The following is a 15,907-nucleotide window of genomic DNA, read 5'->3' as shown; positions in this document are numbered from 1 at the left end:
GGCGTTCTTTGTACAGAAGGGGGTGGGTCACAGGGTACTTACGCCGCATTCTAAGCACATCGTAGCATTCTCTCAATGAGCTATTCATGACCGAATATTCGTCAGAGTGCGGATCTGAATACATACACGTTCGCTTTGTTCATCGCGTTGACTCAGTCATGCACTTGTCAAAGCTTCACCGCGCGGGGTTATAATACAATGTAATGACCCCCCAGCATGCACATACTCTCAGAACAGACATCTCGACGCGTAAGCTCGCAGCACGAGCAACCTGACGGCAGCATTGTGCTCGCCGGATCATCGGCCAAAAGCAGACTTGGCGCCAGCACCTTGCTTCTGGCACGGACAGCTGGCGCCGTCTCCACTCTTATTGACGCCGAAAAATGCCGCGCACCCTGCGGCGCAGTGACTGAACCACGAAGTGGCTCATGAAGTGGCTCAACGAAGCGGTGGCACAGTCGTCGCCAATAGATCGTCACTAGAGTCAGAGTTCCGCGACACAACTTTACCACCTTATACAACACCGGTGGTGAGGATGAGTCTGCCCTCGCAGATCTGCATGTCAGAAAAGGGCCTGCGTCACCCCCTTCCCCTTCTCGGCTAACGGGATGTGCGTCAATTGGGCGTGGGCGCTGGGTTAGCCGGCATCCACGGTTGAGTTTGTTGGCAGAGGGTTGAGTCTCTGGCCTTCCTTCCTGTTTCTGGTTTTCTTTCACGGGTTTCACTTCTTTCACATACGTATTCTCAAGGAACTGAAAATTCGCAACGACACGCTTGATCTACCTCTATTATTCTATTTAGACTAATCATTATCTTGACTACTCTGCGAAAAGACAACTGAGCTGAACATGGACATGGACACCATAACACGACCATCTGTAGAATCGAAGCGACATCACACTTTCCGCCGCCATCGCAGCGGAAGCCATCTATCCAAACACTCGCTTCTTCCTTCCCACATCTTCGAAGGCACCGACGCTGTACTCCAAAAACGCAAAATCGCTCTCGACCGAGTCATAGATACGCACCACGCTCTCGAACTGAAATATGGCCACGTAGCAACACCCACGAGTACCGCCAGCGACCGACCGACTTCATCATCTTCATCCATCTCCTACGATCCCTTCACCACAGATCTCGGCGACCTATCTATACCCGACGCTGAAGTGCGCACGTTTCGATATCTTCTTCACAGATGGGAGCCCAGGATCGAATGGGCCGACGCAGAATTTGACAAAGCGATCGAGCGACGAAGGGAGAGCTTCGAAGAAGCTGCCATTAAGCACTTCATCAGCCGAGTAGCACTGTGGGATGCCAATGAGGAAGAGAAACAAACCCAGTCACGCAGCGCATTCTCGTTCCTGGGTAGACGGAGGAGATCGAGAGCAAAGAGCGATGCGAGCAGGATGCTGAGCATTGCGGAAACGGCGAAAGAGGATGCTGGGCTAGACGCATTGAAGGAAGTTACTACTAGAGAGGGGTTGGCGCAACTACTCTGGACCTTATTGGCGAAAGATGAACCGGCGACCGCGAGATTGAGAAAGGAGTGCAAGCAGGCGTTGGATGAGTGGTATCAGGTGAAAATCATTACAGATGGGTCGAGGGACAGTTGAGAGGTGTCCACAGGTCTCTTCATTGCCTGGTCCGATTTCGTAAAAGCTGTGGCTGTCATGTTTTCAGATATACTATACCGGTAATAGATCGTGGCTCTCGGGTTGAGAGATGTGAATTTATGCAGATGGGACAAAATACAGTGTTCTTGTTCTTACTGTACCCCAGTGATGTCATCAGCACTACCCGATGGGTTCCGCTTCCGATCGGAACCAATCCCGTCATACATCTCAACCTGTTGTGAAACGAACTCACAAACACGACTACGTTCCATCCAACATGCCTTTCCTCCACATTGGCTACAAGCGCATTCACTACACCGACTTGAAACCGCAAGATGGGAAGACACGCGAAACGTTCATCTTCATGCATGGGCTGGGCTCTTCACAGAATTACTACCAACCAGTAACCAGGGGCTTGGTCGCAAATGGATTTCGCTGCATTACCTTCGACAATACAGGGGCTGGCCGATCATCATACACGTTTGTCGAGCAAAGTATTGAAACGTTAGGAGAAGACGTGATTGGGATTCTGGACGCGTTGAACGTTGACAAGGCTGTGTTCGTTGGGCACAGCATGGGAGGGTACGTCAGCAGCCTACCCGGGCAGAAGCCTTGGAGGACGCGACTGCAACGACCATGACAACTGACAAGCCTCCAGCATCGTCGGCGCACACCTTGCGGCTGAGCGAAGTGACCGCATTGTAGCAGCTATTCTGATCGGCCCTGTATACCCCAACCCTGAAGCAGGCCCCCGCTTTCACGAACGGATAGAAACCGTTGCGAAAGACGGTATGCAACCCATGGCCGACAGCATCCCACATGCTGCAGTCGGAAAGAAAGCGTCTCCACTGGTCAAAGCGATGATCCGCGAGTTATTGCTATCACAAGATCCAGCGGGTTATATTTCCAACTGTCGAGTCATTATCAATGCAAAGCCGCCTCAGTACAGCAAGATCAGCGTGCCTGTACTCATCCTCGCTGGTGAGGAGGACAAGAGTGCGCCGCTTGAAGGGTGCAAGAAGATGTTTGAAGAGATGGGCAGCAGCGAGAAGAAGTTGGAGGTCATGGAGGGCGTCGGACATTGGCACTGTCTTGAGGCTTTTGACGAGGTTGCGAAATTGATTGAGGGGTTTTACCACGAGATACAATAGGCAATCCGTCCTGGTTATTTCCGAACAACCCGCGGAACGGGGCACGCACTCACGGAACTGTAGGGTAGTGGGGAAGTTCTGTGTTCGTTTCATCGCACAGGCCATTTTATCTGCGGGTCAAAAAGGGAGGAGGGAACCTGCCAAGTCATACCGCCTTTCTGTGATGCTTCGTACTGAGTTCGCAGTGTGCGCATTGTGCCTACGTGGTGGAGTTGAAGAGGGGTTCGTGAGGATACCACGTGCGAGCCGATCTTCCAGACGACCCCTGCGATGACTAGCTTAGCGACAAAAAAAGCTGCAATGCAGACTCATCTCCGCGTGCGAGTAGGACGCAATTGGTGGTGTTGTGCTGCCGCATGACATAGCCATTGGCGGCGTCCCTGGCCCGATCAGCTGCATCATCTGCATTGGATATAACCTTGGCGCATGGGTTCCACTCTTCAAAGAGCGTTTGCAGCGGATAACTGTAAGCAGTAAGGCAGCGGGCCGCGCGCCCACAACACCTCCATGTAGGAGTAAAGACTTTTACGGCTTCAAATTTGTGTAAGAAAGGGCTTTGGGAGGATAAATGTATTTTGGGGTAGTGGTTCAGGGTTCTGCGCCGGTACCCGCCGCAGCGGTTTGGTGCAATCTTCCCTGACGCCCCTCTCAGCAATGCCCACGACGCCATGCGCAGCGCTTCATTTGGCATCCTTTACTTTTCAGGCTCGACATTTCCGCGTGCGCTTGCCTGAGTCGAGCGTGGGTGATCTTGGCCCGATGTCGCTGGCCTGTCGTTCTTTGATTTGATTCGGTCCTTCCCGCCGTCCGTGCAGCACTCGAGGTTGTGCCGGATCGACTTGTCGGTAGACGAGGCTGCCACTCGCGTCTATTCGACATGGCCTCGCGCCCTCCTTCCCTTATCACGAGCCAACCCGAAGTGATCAGCGTCCGAAGCTGTGTGTGTGGCCTCTCACGCGCTACCACATCATCGCTGGCATGTGAAAGCCGACGACATCATACTTCAATGTTATGTCCTCTGCCCCCCCATGTGCGACTCTGATTGTGACATATTTAGTGCATCTGTCATGCTCCGTCTCGAACGCACGGAAGCTAGCGAAATCCTTCTCCAGTTTAATCGCGCCGCTAGTCTTTTCACGCGCCTAGTCTATTCAGGCCCCGGAAATCGATTCCTCGGAGGCGGTGAACTCCCAACCCTTTTCGTAGAGGTGCCCACGCGCTCGGCTCAAACTCGTCAAGAGATCGTGCATGCCGTGCGTCTCGCTGCATGCTGGCAGGGTCTGGGCCAACCAACGGCCAAGATCGACATTTGGGACGTTTTGATCTCTTCTTTATATACTAGGCTCTAGTTTCCCTCCTACTGACCGCGGTTGATTCAATAGTCCTCCAGGCGGGTCCCGCGGTTCGTCACTTGACTGACCCAACAATTACTGGCGTCACATAGCCCGCCTGTGGTTCCAGTTTCCATTCTCTTATACCGCTTGTGTGTGCCGTTCGCGCGAGCAATCCAAATCTGTGTGTTTCGGTGTTGGCACTGGCTGCTGGTATGGGCTTTTACCCCTTGAGCACAGAACCTTCCTATTTGGATACTGATATCCGATCTAGACGAGTACCGAAATTATTCACCACTAAGACCATATTACCGATTCAATATCCTTCAAGACACCTCACATCTACGTCACTCCCCGTTCTCGATCTTTGATAGATCGGCGATGAATCGAATTGATAGTGTTGCGGGTTCCTATCTACCCAAGATACCCAGCCAAGAACCACTGTGCAACAACAACACCATACGGCATAGCAAACATCACAAAAATAAGGTCGAATCGATCCCCTCCTTCCAGGTTGCAGACATGGAGCCACGACGACCAGTATCAGAGCAGCGCTCACGACCGTTACGACAACAGTCAACCACATCATCAGAAAACTCGAACAATAGATCAAAGAGCCGTGGCCATGGCTCAAAGCCCTCCTCGCGACGCACTTCTTGTACCATTGTGGACCCATCAAGACCTGCGCGCCACTACCGAGTGAAGAGTTTCCAAACACCCCCCGCCACCACAACCAGTCAAGACGTTGACGATGTCCTTGCCCTGCACTTTCGCAGTTGCAGCATCTTCTCGAACCCATCCTACCAATCAAACTCTGGTCTCCCAAGCCCATCACTGTCTCAAGGCGACGCATTCGGTTTTCCCAGCGCCGCAACGCGTTTCAGTTCAGACAGTCTGCGCGTAGTGGAAGAAACATCCATGCACCGCCAAAGCGAAGACACAATTGACGCAGAGAAGACCAACACAACCATGCACTGGACGTCACCATGCACGCGAAAACGCGAGTACGAAAGAATCGACAAAGCCAACAGCGGTCTACGAGGTTTCTTCCGCAAAGTAACGCCACGATGTGTGTCCGGCACCCACGAGAAGTTTTACGAGAAAGATCAGTCAGATGCTGGATCTGTGCGACGTTATCGCATGGACGATTTGGATGACGCGCATATAAATGAGAAGCACAGTACGCGGCCGCGGACGAGTCCTACACCTAGGCCAAACTCGAGACCTGGCATGAAGAAGCGGTGGACGTGCTTCTAGATGAAAAGAGGAGAGAAGGAGGGAGAGAGAGAGAGAGCAAGAGTGACATTACGCAGCTACGATTTTGGCATATTTGCGCAGCATTGAGAATAGGCGTTTGCTATATCACGATACCCACGGCATGTTTGTTTTCGCGAGCTTGGTGCTTTTGAATCAGAGAGAACGCATTATACCACTACGTCCATAGAGTAGAATTTTGTCGTAATTTATAGTTTTGCATTGATCCTGTGGTAGTCTTGCTGGTGTGGTGATTGAAGCTTCAACAGGCGGTGAGCATTGCGTCATGGCATCGCTTTTCTTCATAGATTGGGTATTTTGTGCGTGATATACAAGGGGACGTGCAACTCAAGTGAATTGAATCATTGGTATAATTGAATGCGTATCTATAACTTGGACTCCTCCTTGACTGTGCCAATCTTGAGCTTGGGTGCGTACTTCTTCAATACACTCTCGTTGTGGTACTGTGTTTTGGTTAGCAAATCCAGACTTCACATGCAATACGGCACTCTCGATGATCAATTCATGGGTCCAGCCTGCCATGAATCTGCTGGTAGCGAGTACGTTCAGCGCGGCGGCACCGAGACCAAGCGCGCAACAGCATAATCCGGCATTGAAAAAACGCGCGTGTCATTTATCCCAGGCATTCTTCGCCTCTCGCCGTTTCCGTGTATTCGCTATAACGTACCTTCCAAAACTGCTTGCTGGCATCCTTCCCACCCACTCTCTTCAAGATCTTAGCGCCACCGGGGTGCTCATCCACAAACGAATCCATCTTGTATACATCGTTGTCGACTATTATGTACAGTCCCTTCTCGACTGTGTTGTGCTCGGCGACTTGCTTGGTGGTGAGAGACTCGGACATGGTGGGCTTGTGGACGCGTTTCGGCGGCGGCGGCGCGACGGCAACGGGAGGGTCTGGTGGAGGTACGTCGGCGTTTGAAGAGCGAGAGGAGGTCGCGACGATTGAGTCTAGTTGGGGACTTTAGGAGAGATTTGGCGGTGAAGAGCTGGTGAGTATGGCTATGGTGATGCGATAGAAGTGATCACGGGCGGAGTATGGGGTTGATCTAGTAGTAGCTCGGGTTGCGGCTCGGTCGTGGAATGCTATATTGTGGAGGTATGCCGAGGTTGATGAATCGCGCTAGGGCTGCGCATGGTAAGCTGGGTTGCGGAGATCGTGATTGGTGCTGACACGTCATTCCTCCTTCCCTTATCGATCATCAATCTTCCAAGGCCGTTGTGTCCTCCCCAGGCCTGGACATCAGGCATCGCGGCGGCGGTGAGCCTCGCTGGTAGTACCCATGGATTTTGCAAACTCTATCGCCACACGCTGCACCGACCGTCAAAGCAACGTGTGCCGCAGGCTGGACTAACACACGTCATATTCCAAAGAAGGTTCTATTGCGCTTTATCTCAAGGCGCAGTTGCTTTCTGTTCAACCTTGGTACTGATGAGGCCGACACCATTCACTCGGTCTCTATGCTTAGTCGCTTAGCCCACCACTACCATAACATGCGATTAACGGGGTACAGCGAATCAACATATTAACAGGACAGCCAGCACAACTTCCTTCCTCTCTTTTGCTTAGATGCAAAATGACTGCGAAGTGGAGATGGCGTCCGGTGCAAGAACTTTCCACGCGCTCCTGTCTCTCCAAAGCTACCGCCATAACTCAGTTCACTTCACTAACCATCCACCTCTCCAACTAGCTTGTATATCTCCCCAAGCACGCGATAAATCGACTGCACTATCGCTCAAGTACTGTATTCCTCAGTCGCACGATATCATGTCAACGAAGCATACTGAAGCCTCTATGCGCAACGCAGAGGTAGAATCACACCTTCTTCGACTGCCCAGCGCGCTTCGCAACGTGATCTTCGAACACGCACTCACCATCGATGAGGGAATCTGCTATCGCACGGACAAGCTGGGTGTTGGCTGGCTGTGTCTCCGTCCACAGGGATCTGAAGAATACAGAAGAAACCTTAGCTGAACTCCAGCACTGGTAGGTAATGTTCAAGAGTTGGGTGAGGAGGCTTCACCGCGGAAGCAACAAAAGATTACAGAGGCGAATCGGTCTATCAACAAGCCAGCGGTAGGCACCAAGGAGACGATGTACCAAAGGCTTGTCACAGTGAATGAATATGTGGTCACGAATCAACTCCAGTTCACCAACAAGCAGCTTCGAAGTCAGACCAGAGCGATGGCTATTCGTTACAATGATGTATACATCCGGGGTCCACAGAACCACCTCATTAGATTCTTCTACAGCATCATGGGCAACAAGAGACTGTGGATCTAGAGGATCCACCACTCGATGAATCGGCTAGTGGCAGACTCCCACTTTGATGACTGCATGGCCTCCAACTCGACGAAGAAATGCACCCCCGCTTTGAGATTGTCTGTATTGGCCAGAGGTGCACACAGAGTTACTTTACCTGCATTATCCATGCAGCAAAAGGGTCGCCACAAATCACCGTTTCCAGGTAGGATCACGCAGAGCGCTTCCGTACAAGCAGTGTTTGCCGATTTGATTGGCGCTCCTCCACTACCATGGTACATCACGATATTGTTCTGGGGGAAAAGCTTCGGGGAGGTTACGATGCGACGTTTCTGCGAAAAAGATGGTATTGAACAAAAGTGGCTGATCCTGTTCTTACCATGTGGGATGGAAGGCTTGCTATCTGTGGCCGAAGAATGCTTTGAGAGGGAATTCTGGGGTTATCGTGGTTGGACAGCATGCTTGTAAGATACAAGACGGACGGCGGAATTGATAGCGCAACGTCTTGGTGTTCTACATTTAATAGCTGACGAAAGATTGAAAATACAACTTCAGCCCTAGAATGCTACGTTCCATACTCAAATCGCCACAATATATACATGTATTCCGCCTCCACAATCACGAAGTGAAGTGTATTTATGCCGCGGGGCTAGCAACCGAAGTTGTGAGCGGGCCGCTCTCAATGTATGTGCCGGAGAAGAACCAGTCTTCAGCGCCCGTACCGTCGTTGCCCTGGCGGGGCAGACGAAGGACACCAAGGTGCCAGTCAGCACCATTGGAAGAAGTGCTGGTGGAGAAAGGCCCAGCAGTCTTGACGAGCGTGCTGTTGCCGGTAGAGTGCCAGAAGGTGACTTGGTTCTGAATATTGTTGTATGAAGTCAGTACGTGTATCACATCAGTTCGCATAGGAGCGCGACTTACGGAAGAAAAGTTGATCTCGTAAGCTACGTTGTGCCACTCGTCCGCCTTGAGCTCGACCTTCCACTTGCTTTGGCCACCAACCATCCATTGCCTGCATTGGAGTCAGCATATAGGCCGGATCGAGTTGATATATGTGGGTTGGCTCACAAGTTGGTGTTGCTGGTGCCAGACTCTCCGTTGACCCATCCGTACTTCAGTTCCGTGAAATGGCTCTCGAAGAAACAGATCTGGTGTTCGTTCGTCGCACTTGGAACGTTGGTTGTAGACCTCTTGATCGAGAAATGGTAGTAGACTGTGCCCTGGTTGATAGCAGCTTTCGTCTGGGGGATGAGCTCTGTCCTCCACATGTCGCTGTTCCACTTGGCCGTGTTATCGATCGTGATCTTAGCGCCTTGCTTGCTGCCAGTGTCTCCAGAGTTCTTGTAATTCTGCGATAGGTTTACGTATTTAGTGGTAGCACCAGATCCGTGGATGTAGTACTGGTAGTCTGGAAGAAAAAGAAGCGAACGTCAGTTGTGTTCACCGTGTAGCTTGATTGCAGCACTTACTGCCCACTTGGTTTGCCCAAGACCATTTGTCCAAATCAGAGGAAGTGGTCATGTCATTGAAGCGACCATCCCAAAGAATTGTGCCTATCTCTAGTCAATGACATGTAATATGCCAGGTGTGAGCTAACAAACCTGCGGATACGGCGCTCACGAGCGCGTTGATGATAGCTGCCTTTCCGAACATGTTGACGACTGAGAGTAAAACGATCTTTGCTTGGAAGGAATCGGACGACTGATAAACCAGATACCGACTCTCGAGGTCTTCATGACGCTATATAAAGACCGCCTCACGTCAATACTCAAAGTATCCCGACCCGAATCTGGAGGCGAGGCGTCCATTTCGTGCTTAGAGCGCTGCACATCAATATCGGGGAAAAAGCACATGGCCAGCTTTCTACATTGAGTACGTACTCAATGTGCACTGCGTGACCATCATTCTCAATCAATCTATATGTATCCGCCGCCTGTGCACATATAGTTGTGGACCTAGTAACGGCCAAACGGTCCGGGACACATTGCGCCTTGTCTCAGCCAGACGCGGAGATGGCGACCCGGTTTTCGTCACCGCGTCCGCGGCACATGGTTCGATGCCGGCAACTTAAATCCATACGAAAACGAGATGATGGCGGGCTTGTTAATGGAGGAAGGCCGATCTGGCAGGGTGTCGAGATTAAGCTACATTAAGCCGAGGCCTACCCCACAATTAGATCGAACTAGAAAGCTTCGAATATCCAGCCTGTCAGCATTTCGCGTTGTGACATTAACTTGAGAATTGTCGCTACATGTGGCTGTTTCTTGAGCCATGTTAATGGATGCCCTCGGCATGACATTGGTTGCGGCGCGGGCGCTATTGCCGTGCTGCATCTTCCTCCAAGATTATCCAAGGGGACAGGGGAGAAGAACGCCAACGCCTCGATGTCTATCGCCACAAGAAGCCTCGCGGAACGAGGATGTCAACCACACCGAAAGAACTTTCCAGCCCTTCGGATCTCTTACTCAAATTTAGTTCCAAGGCTCTCCTACTAGTAGCTGGTCTCCCAACCCCACGATGCACCAACTACCCAGGTATCGATTATCGACATGCGTGCCTGACCCTACGCAGTCGTGGTAGTCTCAGGCTTTCTCACAGGCGAAGACTCGACCGCAGCGTCTGTTCTTTTGCGCGGCGGAAATGTGATGCAAGGAATTTCGCGCCAAATCGGGGTCACCTCAGTTTGCTGTGGACATAGGACAGGTGGTTTGCGTGAAGTTGCGACTTTGGCTGTGGGGTCAAATGTGTATCAAATTGTAAACGAGTTGAGAAGTTCGAGGAGATAGTACACGTTAATGGTTGCAAGAAGTACCGCAGCAGCTGCGACCTTGGTCTAAGCGGAGATGCGACTTCATCAGCAACTGTGATGTTTGTCGTGTGCAAGTGAATGAAAGAGGTGAACGAGACGAAAGCAGCCGCGGCCAGCGCACGGGCCGGCAGTTGCCTCGGTGACATCACAAACAAGCTGCGCAGAGTTTCCCAAGTCTGCCTATTGCCCATCACAGCGACCACACGAGCCAACCCGCGCCTGCCTCACGTCCGCCCTGCAACCATCTCAGTCGTCAGCACCGCTGAATCGTAAACTTAATTCCGCGACAAAAAAGGTCCCCACCATATCGACATGGCTGACGCGCGCGGAGAGTACTGGTACTACGAAGATGGCGTCGACCCTAACAAGATAACGGTCCCTGAACTGAGGAGCATCCTGCTGAGACATGGCGTCACGTATCCGTCCTCGGCAAAGAAGCCCGCTCTGGTTGGCATGTTTGTCGACCTGGTCCTCCCACAGAAGTCGAAGGTCCAGCGGATGCAGGCACACACGAAGCGATCGACGCGGGGCATTGTAGACGTCCCCTCCAGCTCGGCCAGTACGGTCGAGACAGACGACGCCGAGGACGAAACACTTATTGCGCCTACCCCTGCAAAGACACGACGCACAACCCGACGAACAACGCGCGAGCCAACAGAGGAGGTAGAGGTGCTGGCACCACGCGCCAAGACACCCGCGCGCGCTGTGCCTGCCAAACATAGCAGAGCGCTTGAACCCGAGGTGGACGAGCGGCCTGCAGCTAGACGCACGCGGAAGAGCGTCACTCCTGCGCCCAAAGAGCCCACGCCTGAGCCGGAAGCGTGGCATCGCAACGATGCTGCCAGCCCTTTCACCCAGGAAAACCCGTTTCAAAGCGGCAGCTCTCCCGCGGTCCCAGATACCACATCGCGCGACCGGCGTAGGAGGACTACAGGATTTGGTCCACAGGAGAGGCGCAAGAGCGATGCGCACCGCCGAAGAACCGTCCAGCCCAAGGCTGAACAACTGGACGAGGGCATCATGGTACCTACACGCGGAACATTTGATGTGGCGGACCCGCGCACACAGTATCAGGAAGACGATCTCGCAGACACTGGCGAGGAGTTCACTCCAGAGGAACAACTTGAACTAGTGCGCGAGCGTGCAAAGGCTGGCGAGGTCGACATTCTCCCTCCACGCAGACGGAGGCAAAAGGGCAAAGCCACTGGTACGATCAAAGCAATGGCCGGGACTCTACTCCTCACAGCATCAGCCGCTTTTGCTGGCGTCTGGCGACAGGAAAAGATCGATGTTGGCTTTTGTGGCATCGGACGAGATGCTACTGGACTTGGTGGTATGGAGCTACCGAGCTGGGCAGATCAGCTCCTCCCGCAGTGTGAGCCCTGCCCACCACACGCGCAGTGTTTCCGTGGGTTGACTCTGAGGTGCGATCCCGATTTCATCATGAAGGACCATCCGCTGTCCCTCGGTGGCCTGGTACCTCTCCCACCGACGTGTGAGCCAGACAGCGAGAAGACACGGAAGGTGAATGGTATCGCAAACAAGGCAGTGGAGATACTGCGACAACGCAAGGCCCAGTATGAGTGTGGAGAACCAGATGCGGCAGGAAATCCAGTGGAAAGCCCTGAAGTCAGCGAAGGAGACCTGAAGCAGCAGATGGCTTCTCAAAAGAGCAAGAGCTTGACGGACCAGGAGTTCAGCGAGCTGTTCGACAGAGCCTTTCCTGAATTGACTATGCGAGAGGAAATAGTCGAAAGCACCGATGGGTAAGCACTCTCCTTTCCAGTACTCCAACCACTTGTGCAACATATCTGACGTGGAATTGTACTAATCAGTTACTCTTCCTTGGAAATAGAACAACAGGCGGACGACGTCTCGCATCCACCTCTCTCGCCAAGCTCTCCCTCTCCTGCAGCGTCCGAAGATCCCTCCGAGAATCCTTTGAACGACATCTTCTCCAAATTGTAATGGTGCTCATCCTGATTGCCACTGGATCGTATGGAAAGTACGCATACACCAGCAACCGAGCAATGGAAGTCCGCGCGAAGCAGCTAGCAAGCGACGCATACGATAGACTCCAGGACCAGGCCGCGTTAAGCTATTACGACTCTGGCGCGGAGAAGGGCATCAGTATGACACAACTGCGAGACGACGTCTTGAGGACCGAGTTCAACGCATCTCGCCGACAGAAGCTGTGGACAAGGGTGCAGGCGAAGGTCGAAAAGAACAGCAACATCCGTGCCGGTGTCCGAACCACAGCGAGCGGCGATGTTGCTCGTATGTGGGAATGGGTCGGCCCTGTGAAGCGCATTGACGACGGGCGGAGCCCCGAGAAGCGCGAGAGTGGCAGGTTCAGTCTCGGCATGGGCAGCAGCCCACTGTCTGCATCTAGAGATACGAAGGAGGTCCAGAAGTGGGAGGAGGGACATCCGATTTACTAGTCTTCACGCTCGCAGCTTTCATTTGTTTCCCATCGCGGGTCTATGGATTAAGGATGATATATGATTAGGGATCTGCACTTTTTTTTTTGGCACGCATGATACCACAATTCAATTCTTACTTCGACTGCACTTCAGCCTTTCAACTCACTCAATGACTAGTAGATATGTTTGGTATGGTCTGGTACGTGCCCTCGACGCATTGGCTGTGGCTGGTGAGTGGCGCAAATACCGGCTTACTAACCTAGCCGAAGCCCACACAACGCTAGCAATATCGGCCCAGCGCGACCACAACACCTCCAGCAACACCGCCAACTTTTCGCTCATACTAACCACAGAGCAAAATCCGTCAAAATGGTGAGTGACATTCTAGATGCCAGAGATATTGCGAAGGAACACGACCAGTGCGACGAGCGAACGAATGCGAATCTCCGATGACGATGGCGAGGCGAATTCTCCGACCCCGCGACACCGTACACGACGATACCCCATGAGAAGACCGAGATATGGCGGAAGACACTTGATGCTGAGAGGGTTGGGATTGTACAACATCTCTTACAGAGGGTTGCTGGTGCGAGGGGACATGTGAGGACCTTGGCGTTGAAGAGGCGGCGACTCAACACGCACCATATCATGGACTCCTCGCATCGCGCCGTATCCGGGACCCAGCTGTCAGGGCACAGTGTAAATTTTGGCATCTTTGATGGTGACAATATCTCACCAAGATGCTCTCAATCGCGACCTTCGCATCACCGCACATCCTTCGCCATCGCCTACATCGGTCGCTCGTCTCGCATTGGTCGCCAAGATAGGAAATGGGGAATCTTATAAGCATTGACCTGAATACTGACTGTAACCTTCCAGGTCAACGTTCCCAAGACCCGCCGAACCTACTGCAAGGGCAAGGACTGCAAGAAGCACACCCAGCACAAGGTCACCCGTTAGTGATCCACGTCCACACACTCGCATACCCGTATACTGAGACTGTGTAGAATACAAGGCAGGAAAGGCCTCGCTGTTCGCGCAGGGTAAGCGTCGTTATGACCGCAAGCAATCCGGTTACGGAGGTCAGACCAAGCCCGTCTTCCACAAGGTACGATCGCACGCATTCGAGCTCGAGAGATGGGTACTAACTCCATGCAGAGGGCGAAGACCACCAAGAAGGTCGTTCTCCGTCTAGAGTGCACACAGTGCAAGACCAAGGCACAGGTAGGATATACTCACCTCCGTCTACCTCGCAATCGCTAACATACTCGCAGCTCGCCCTCAAGCGATGCAAGCACTTCGAGCTCGGTGGTGACAAGAAGACCAAGGGTGCCGCTCTCGTCTTCTAAGCGTGTACCTTCTTTCTCTCTCTTTTGCTGGGCTCTCGGCGTAGTCTTCGGGCGGATGGAATGGATGGCTCTACCTTCGACTCAAGCAATGCATCAATCATCAGTGCGATACGAATGAAGGCGTGTGAGGCGGAAGATCTGGCGACAAAAGGTCACCAGCCACGAATTTACGGACTGTAACCTACATATGCATCAAATGGAGCTCGATTGAAGGGACCGCAAAACATTTCCAATTAACGCAAGTAGTGATGGCATGATCGGTGCCAAGTGATGACTTCTAGATGCAGCAGGTACAGCCGCGCGGATCGTTACTGACGGAGTCACGTTTCAAGTAGTGGCTACCCCTCCACCCCACTAACGCGTCGCGCCCTATCTTGTCAACTGTCTTGGGCTTCGCTTATCATGTGAGGTCACATCGTCCCTTGGAGTAATCTCAAACAATGGCTGACCACAAGAAAAGTGTTCTGATCGTTGGCGGTGGTGCCGTCGGTGCAATTGCAGCCGTCAACCTCGAAGTCGGTGGACTCGCAACAGTAACCGTTGTGCTGCGGTCCAACTACAACATCGTCAGAGACAAGGGATACACAATCGAAAGCTGCGATCATGGCAGATTGGATGAATGGAGACCTAGCGTTGGTATGTTGCGAACTTCATCAGCGATGAACTTGTCGATCCGCACCTGCAGAAAGCTAACACACCAAGTCCGCAACACGATCCCGAACCTTGTCGAGGAAGGCCTTCCACCATACGACTACGTTGTCCTCTGCACCAAAAACACCCCCGACATCTCCCCCACCGCCGTCGACCTAATCACGCCGGCGCTCCCCCAAAACAGCAACAAAACCACTCTGATCCTCCTGCAGAATGGCCTCAACATCGAGAAGCCGTTCTTGCGACCTCATCCCAACATTCCTATCCTCTCTGGTATCTCCATGATTGGCAGCGCGGAACCCTCACCCGGTCACATCGTGCAAGACGAAGGCGACAGGCTGCTCATCGGCGCCTTCCCCACTTCCAACATCAATCCCGCTGTACCGGAGCGTCGGGCTGAGGAGTTTGTGGAGTTGTATGGAAAAGGTGGGAAGACGGATTGTCAGTACTCACCTAATGTACTGCATGATAGGTGGAAGAAGTTGGTGTTCAACGCTTGTTTGAATCCAATTTGCGCGATCACAGGATTGGATGATGGACGCCTCAGACTTGCGGATGGAGCCTTGGATGGCCTTGTTCGACCGGCTATGCGGGAGATTGTTTCGGCTGCGAAGGCGGTTTGTGGTGTTGAGTTGGCGGAGGATGTGGTCGAGGCGACTATTCATGTTGATCCGTTGGAGAGTTACTTGAAGCCGAGCATGCAGCAGGATGTGGAGAAGGTGAGTTCAGTTCCTGGTTCCAGTGCTTTATATGAGAAGAGCGAGGTGCTGATATCGACAGGGTAACTTCATTGAGTTCGAGAACCTGCTGGGTGAACCGTTGAGAGCAGGGAAGGATGCTGGTGTTGCTATGCCGACATTGGAGGTGCTATATCAGCTTGCGAAGGCCATGCAGTGGCGGATGAAGGAGAGCAGGGGACTTGTTGAGGTACCGAAGAAGAAATAGTGCGGTTAAGCTGACGTGGTGACTCTTGGTCTCGTACATCGTATTGTCAGCTAATTATCTACCGCGTTGGAAAAGAATCATTGCATCACTCGAAACT

General features: G+C 52.6%; 8 protein-coding genes across 8 annotated transcripts; 6 read left to right on the top strand and 2 right to left on the bottom strand.

Annotated features, from left to right (window-relative positions):
- Positions 1–486: 486 nt before the first annotated feature.
- Positions 487–1,780, top strand: BKA58DRAFT_235397 (uncharacterized protein). Its single transcript, XM_046166573.1, has one exon. It carries the CDS (start codon positions 849–851, stop codon positions 1,611–1,613), a length of 765 nt encoding a protein of 254 aa, XP_046021875.1. The 5' UTR covers positions 487–848; the 3' UTR covers positions 1,614–1,780.
- A 110-nt stretch (positions 1,781–1,890) lies between these two features.
- BKA58DRAFT_442990 (3-oxoadipate enol-lactone hydrolase) lies at positions 1,891–2,764 on the top strand (the record flags this gene model as incomplete). The annotated part of the gene is made up of 2 exons (XM_046173948.1): positions 1,891–2,195; positions 2,272–2,764. The coding sequence occupies 2 exons, from the start codon at positions 1,891–1,893 to the stop codon at positions 2,762–2,764; spliced, it is 798 nt and encodes a 265-aa protein (XP_046021874.1).
- Positions 2,765–4,264: 1,500 nt separating this feature from the next.
- On the top strand, positions 4,265–5,608 carry BKA58DRAFT_235355 (uncharacterized protein). The gene is made up of 2 exons (XM_046166572.1): positions 4,265–4,308; positions 4,370–5,608. Exon 2 carries the CDS (start codon positions 4,477–4,479, stop codon positions 5,350–5,352), a length of 876 nt encoding a protein of 291 aa, XP_046021873.1. The 5' UTR covers positions 4,265–4,308; positions 4,370–4,476; the 3' UTR covers positions 5,353–5,608.
- Positions 5,609–5,735: 127 nt separating this feature from the next.
- BKA58DRAFT_442988 (cytochrome b5-like heme/steroid binding domain-containing protein) lies at positions 5,736–6,214 on the bottom strand (the record flags this gene model as incomplete). The annotated part of the gene is made up of 2 exons (XM_046173947.1): positions 5,736–5,813; positions 6,038–6,214. 2 exons carry the CDS (start codon positions 6,212–6,214, stop codon positions 5,736–5,738), a joined length of 255 nt encoding a protein of 84 aa, XP_046021872.1.
- Positions 6,215–8,185: 1,971 nt separating this feature from the next.
- Positions 8,186–9,669, bottom strand: BKA58DRAFT_235318 (uncharacterized protein). The gene is made up of 5 exons (XM_046166571.1): positions 9,235–9,669; positions 9,103–9,186; positions 8,702–9,041; positions 8,555–8,645; positions 8,186–8,491 (listed from the first exon to the last, which is right to left on the bottom strand). The coding sequence occupies exons 1-5, from the start codon at positions 9,284–9,286 to the stop codon at positions 8,270–8,272; spliced, it is 789 nt and encodes a 262-aa protein (XP_046021871.1). The 5' UTR covers positions 9,287–9,669; the 3' UTR covers positions 8,186–8,269.
- A 966-nt stretch (positions 9,670–10,635) lies between these two features.
- BKA58DRAFT_391074 (sister chromatid separation protein-like protein) lies at positions 10,636–13,012 on the top strand. Its single transcript, XM_046170884.1, has 2 exons — positions 10,636–12,208; positions 12,298–13,012. The coding sequence occupies exons 1-2, from the start codon at positions 10,755–10,757 to the stop codon at positions 12,881–12,883; spliced, it is 2,040 nt and encodes a 679-aa protein (XP_046021870.1). The 5' UTR covers positions 10,636–10,754; the 3' UTR covers positions 12,884–13,012.
- A 79-nt stretch (positions 13,013–13,091) lies between these two features.
- BKA58DRAFT_391072 (zinc-binding ribosomal protein) lies at positions 13,092–14,438 on the top strand. Its single transcript, XM_046170883.1, has 5 exons — positions 13,092–13,237; positions 13,745–13,820; positions 13,873–13,973; positions 14,024–14,089; positions 14,140–14,438. The coding sequence occupies exons 1-5, from the start codon at positions 13,235–13,237 to the stop codon at positions 14,212–14,214; spliced, it is 321 nt and encodes a 106-aa protein (XP_046021869.1). The 5' UTR covers positions 13,092–13,234; the 3' UTR covers positions 14,215–14,438.
- Positions 14,439–14,556: 118 nt separating this feature from the next.
- Positions 14,557–15,810, top strand: BKA58DRAFT_423407 (6-phosphogluconate dehydrogenase; the record flags this gene model as incomplete). Its single annotated transcript, XM_046172863.1, has 3 exons — positions 14,557–14,850; positions 14,917–15,584; positions 15,646–15,810. The coding sequence occupies exons 1-3, from the start codon at positions 14,655–14,657 to the stop codon at positions 15,808–15,810; spliced, it is 1,029 nt and encodes a 342-aa protein (XP_046021868.1). The 5' UTR covers positions 14,557–14,654.
- Between the last annotated feature and the right edge of the window lie 97 nt (positions 15,811–15,907).

This window comes from Alternaria rosae (assembly GCF_020736505.1).
Source record: "Alternaria rosae strain MPI-PUGE-AT-0040 chromosome Unknown BKA58scaffold_9, whole genome shotgun sequence".
Taxonomy (NCBI): Eukaryota; Fungi; Ascomycota; class Dothideomycetes; order Pleosporales; family Pleosporaceae; genus Alternaria; species Alternaria rosae.
This window is presented reverse-complemented; position numbering and strand designations above follow the sequence as displayed.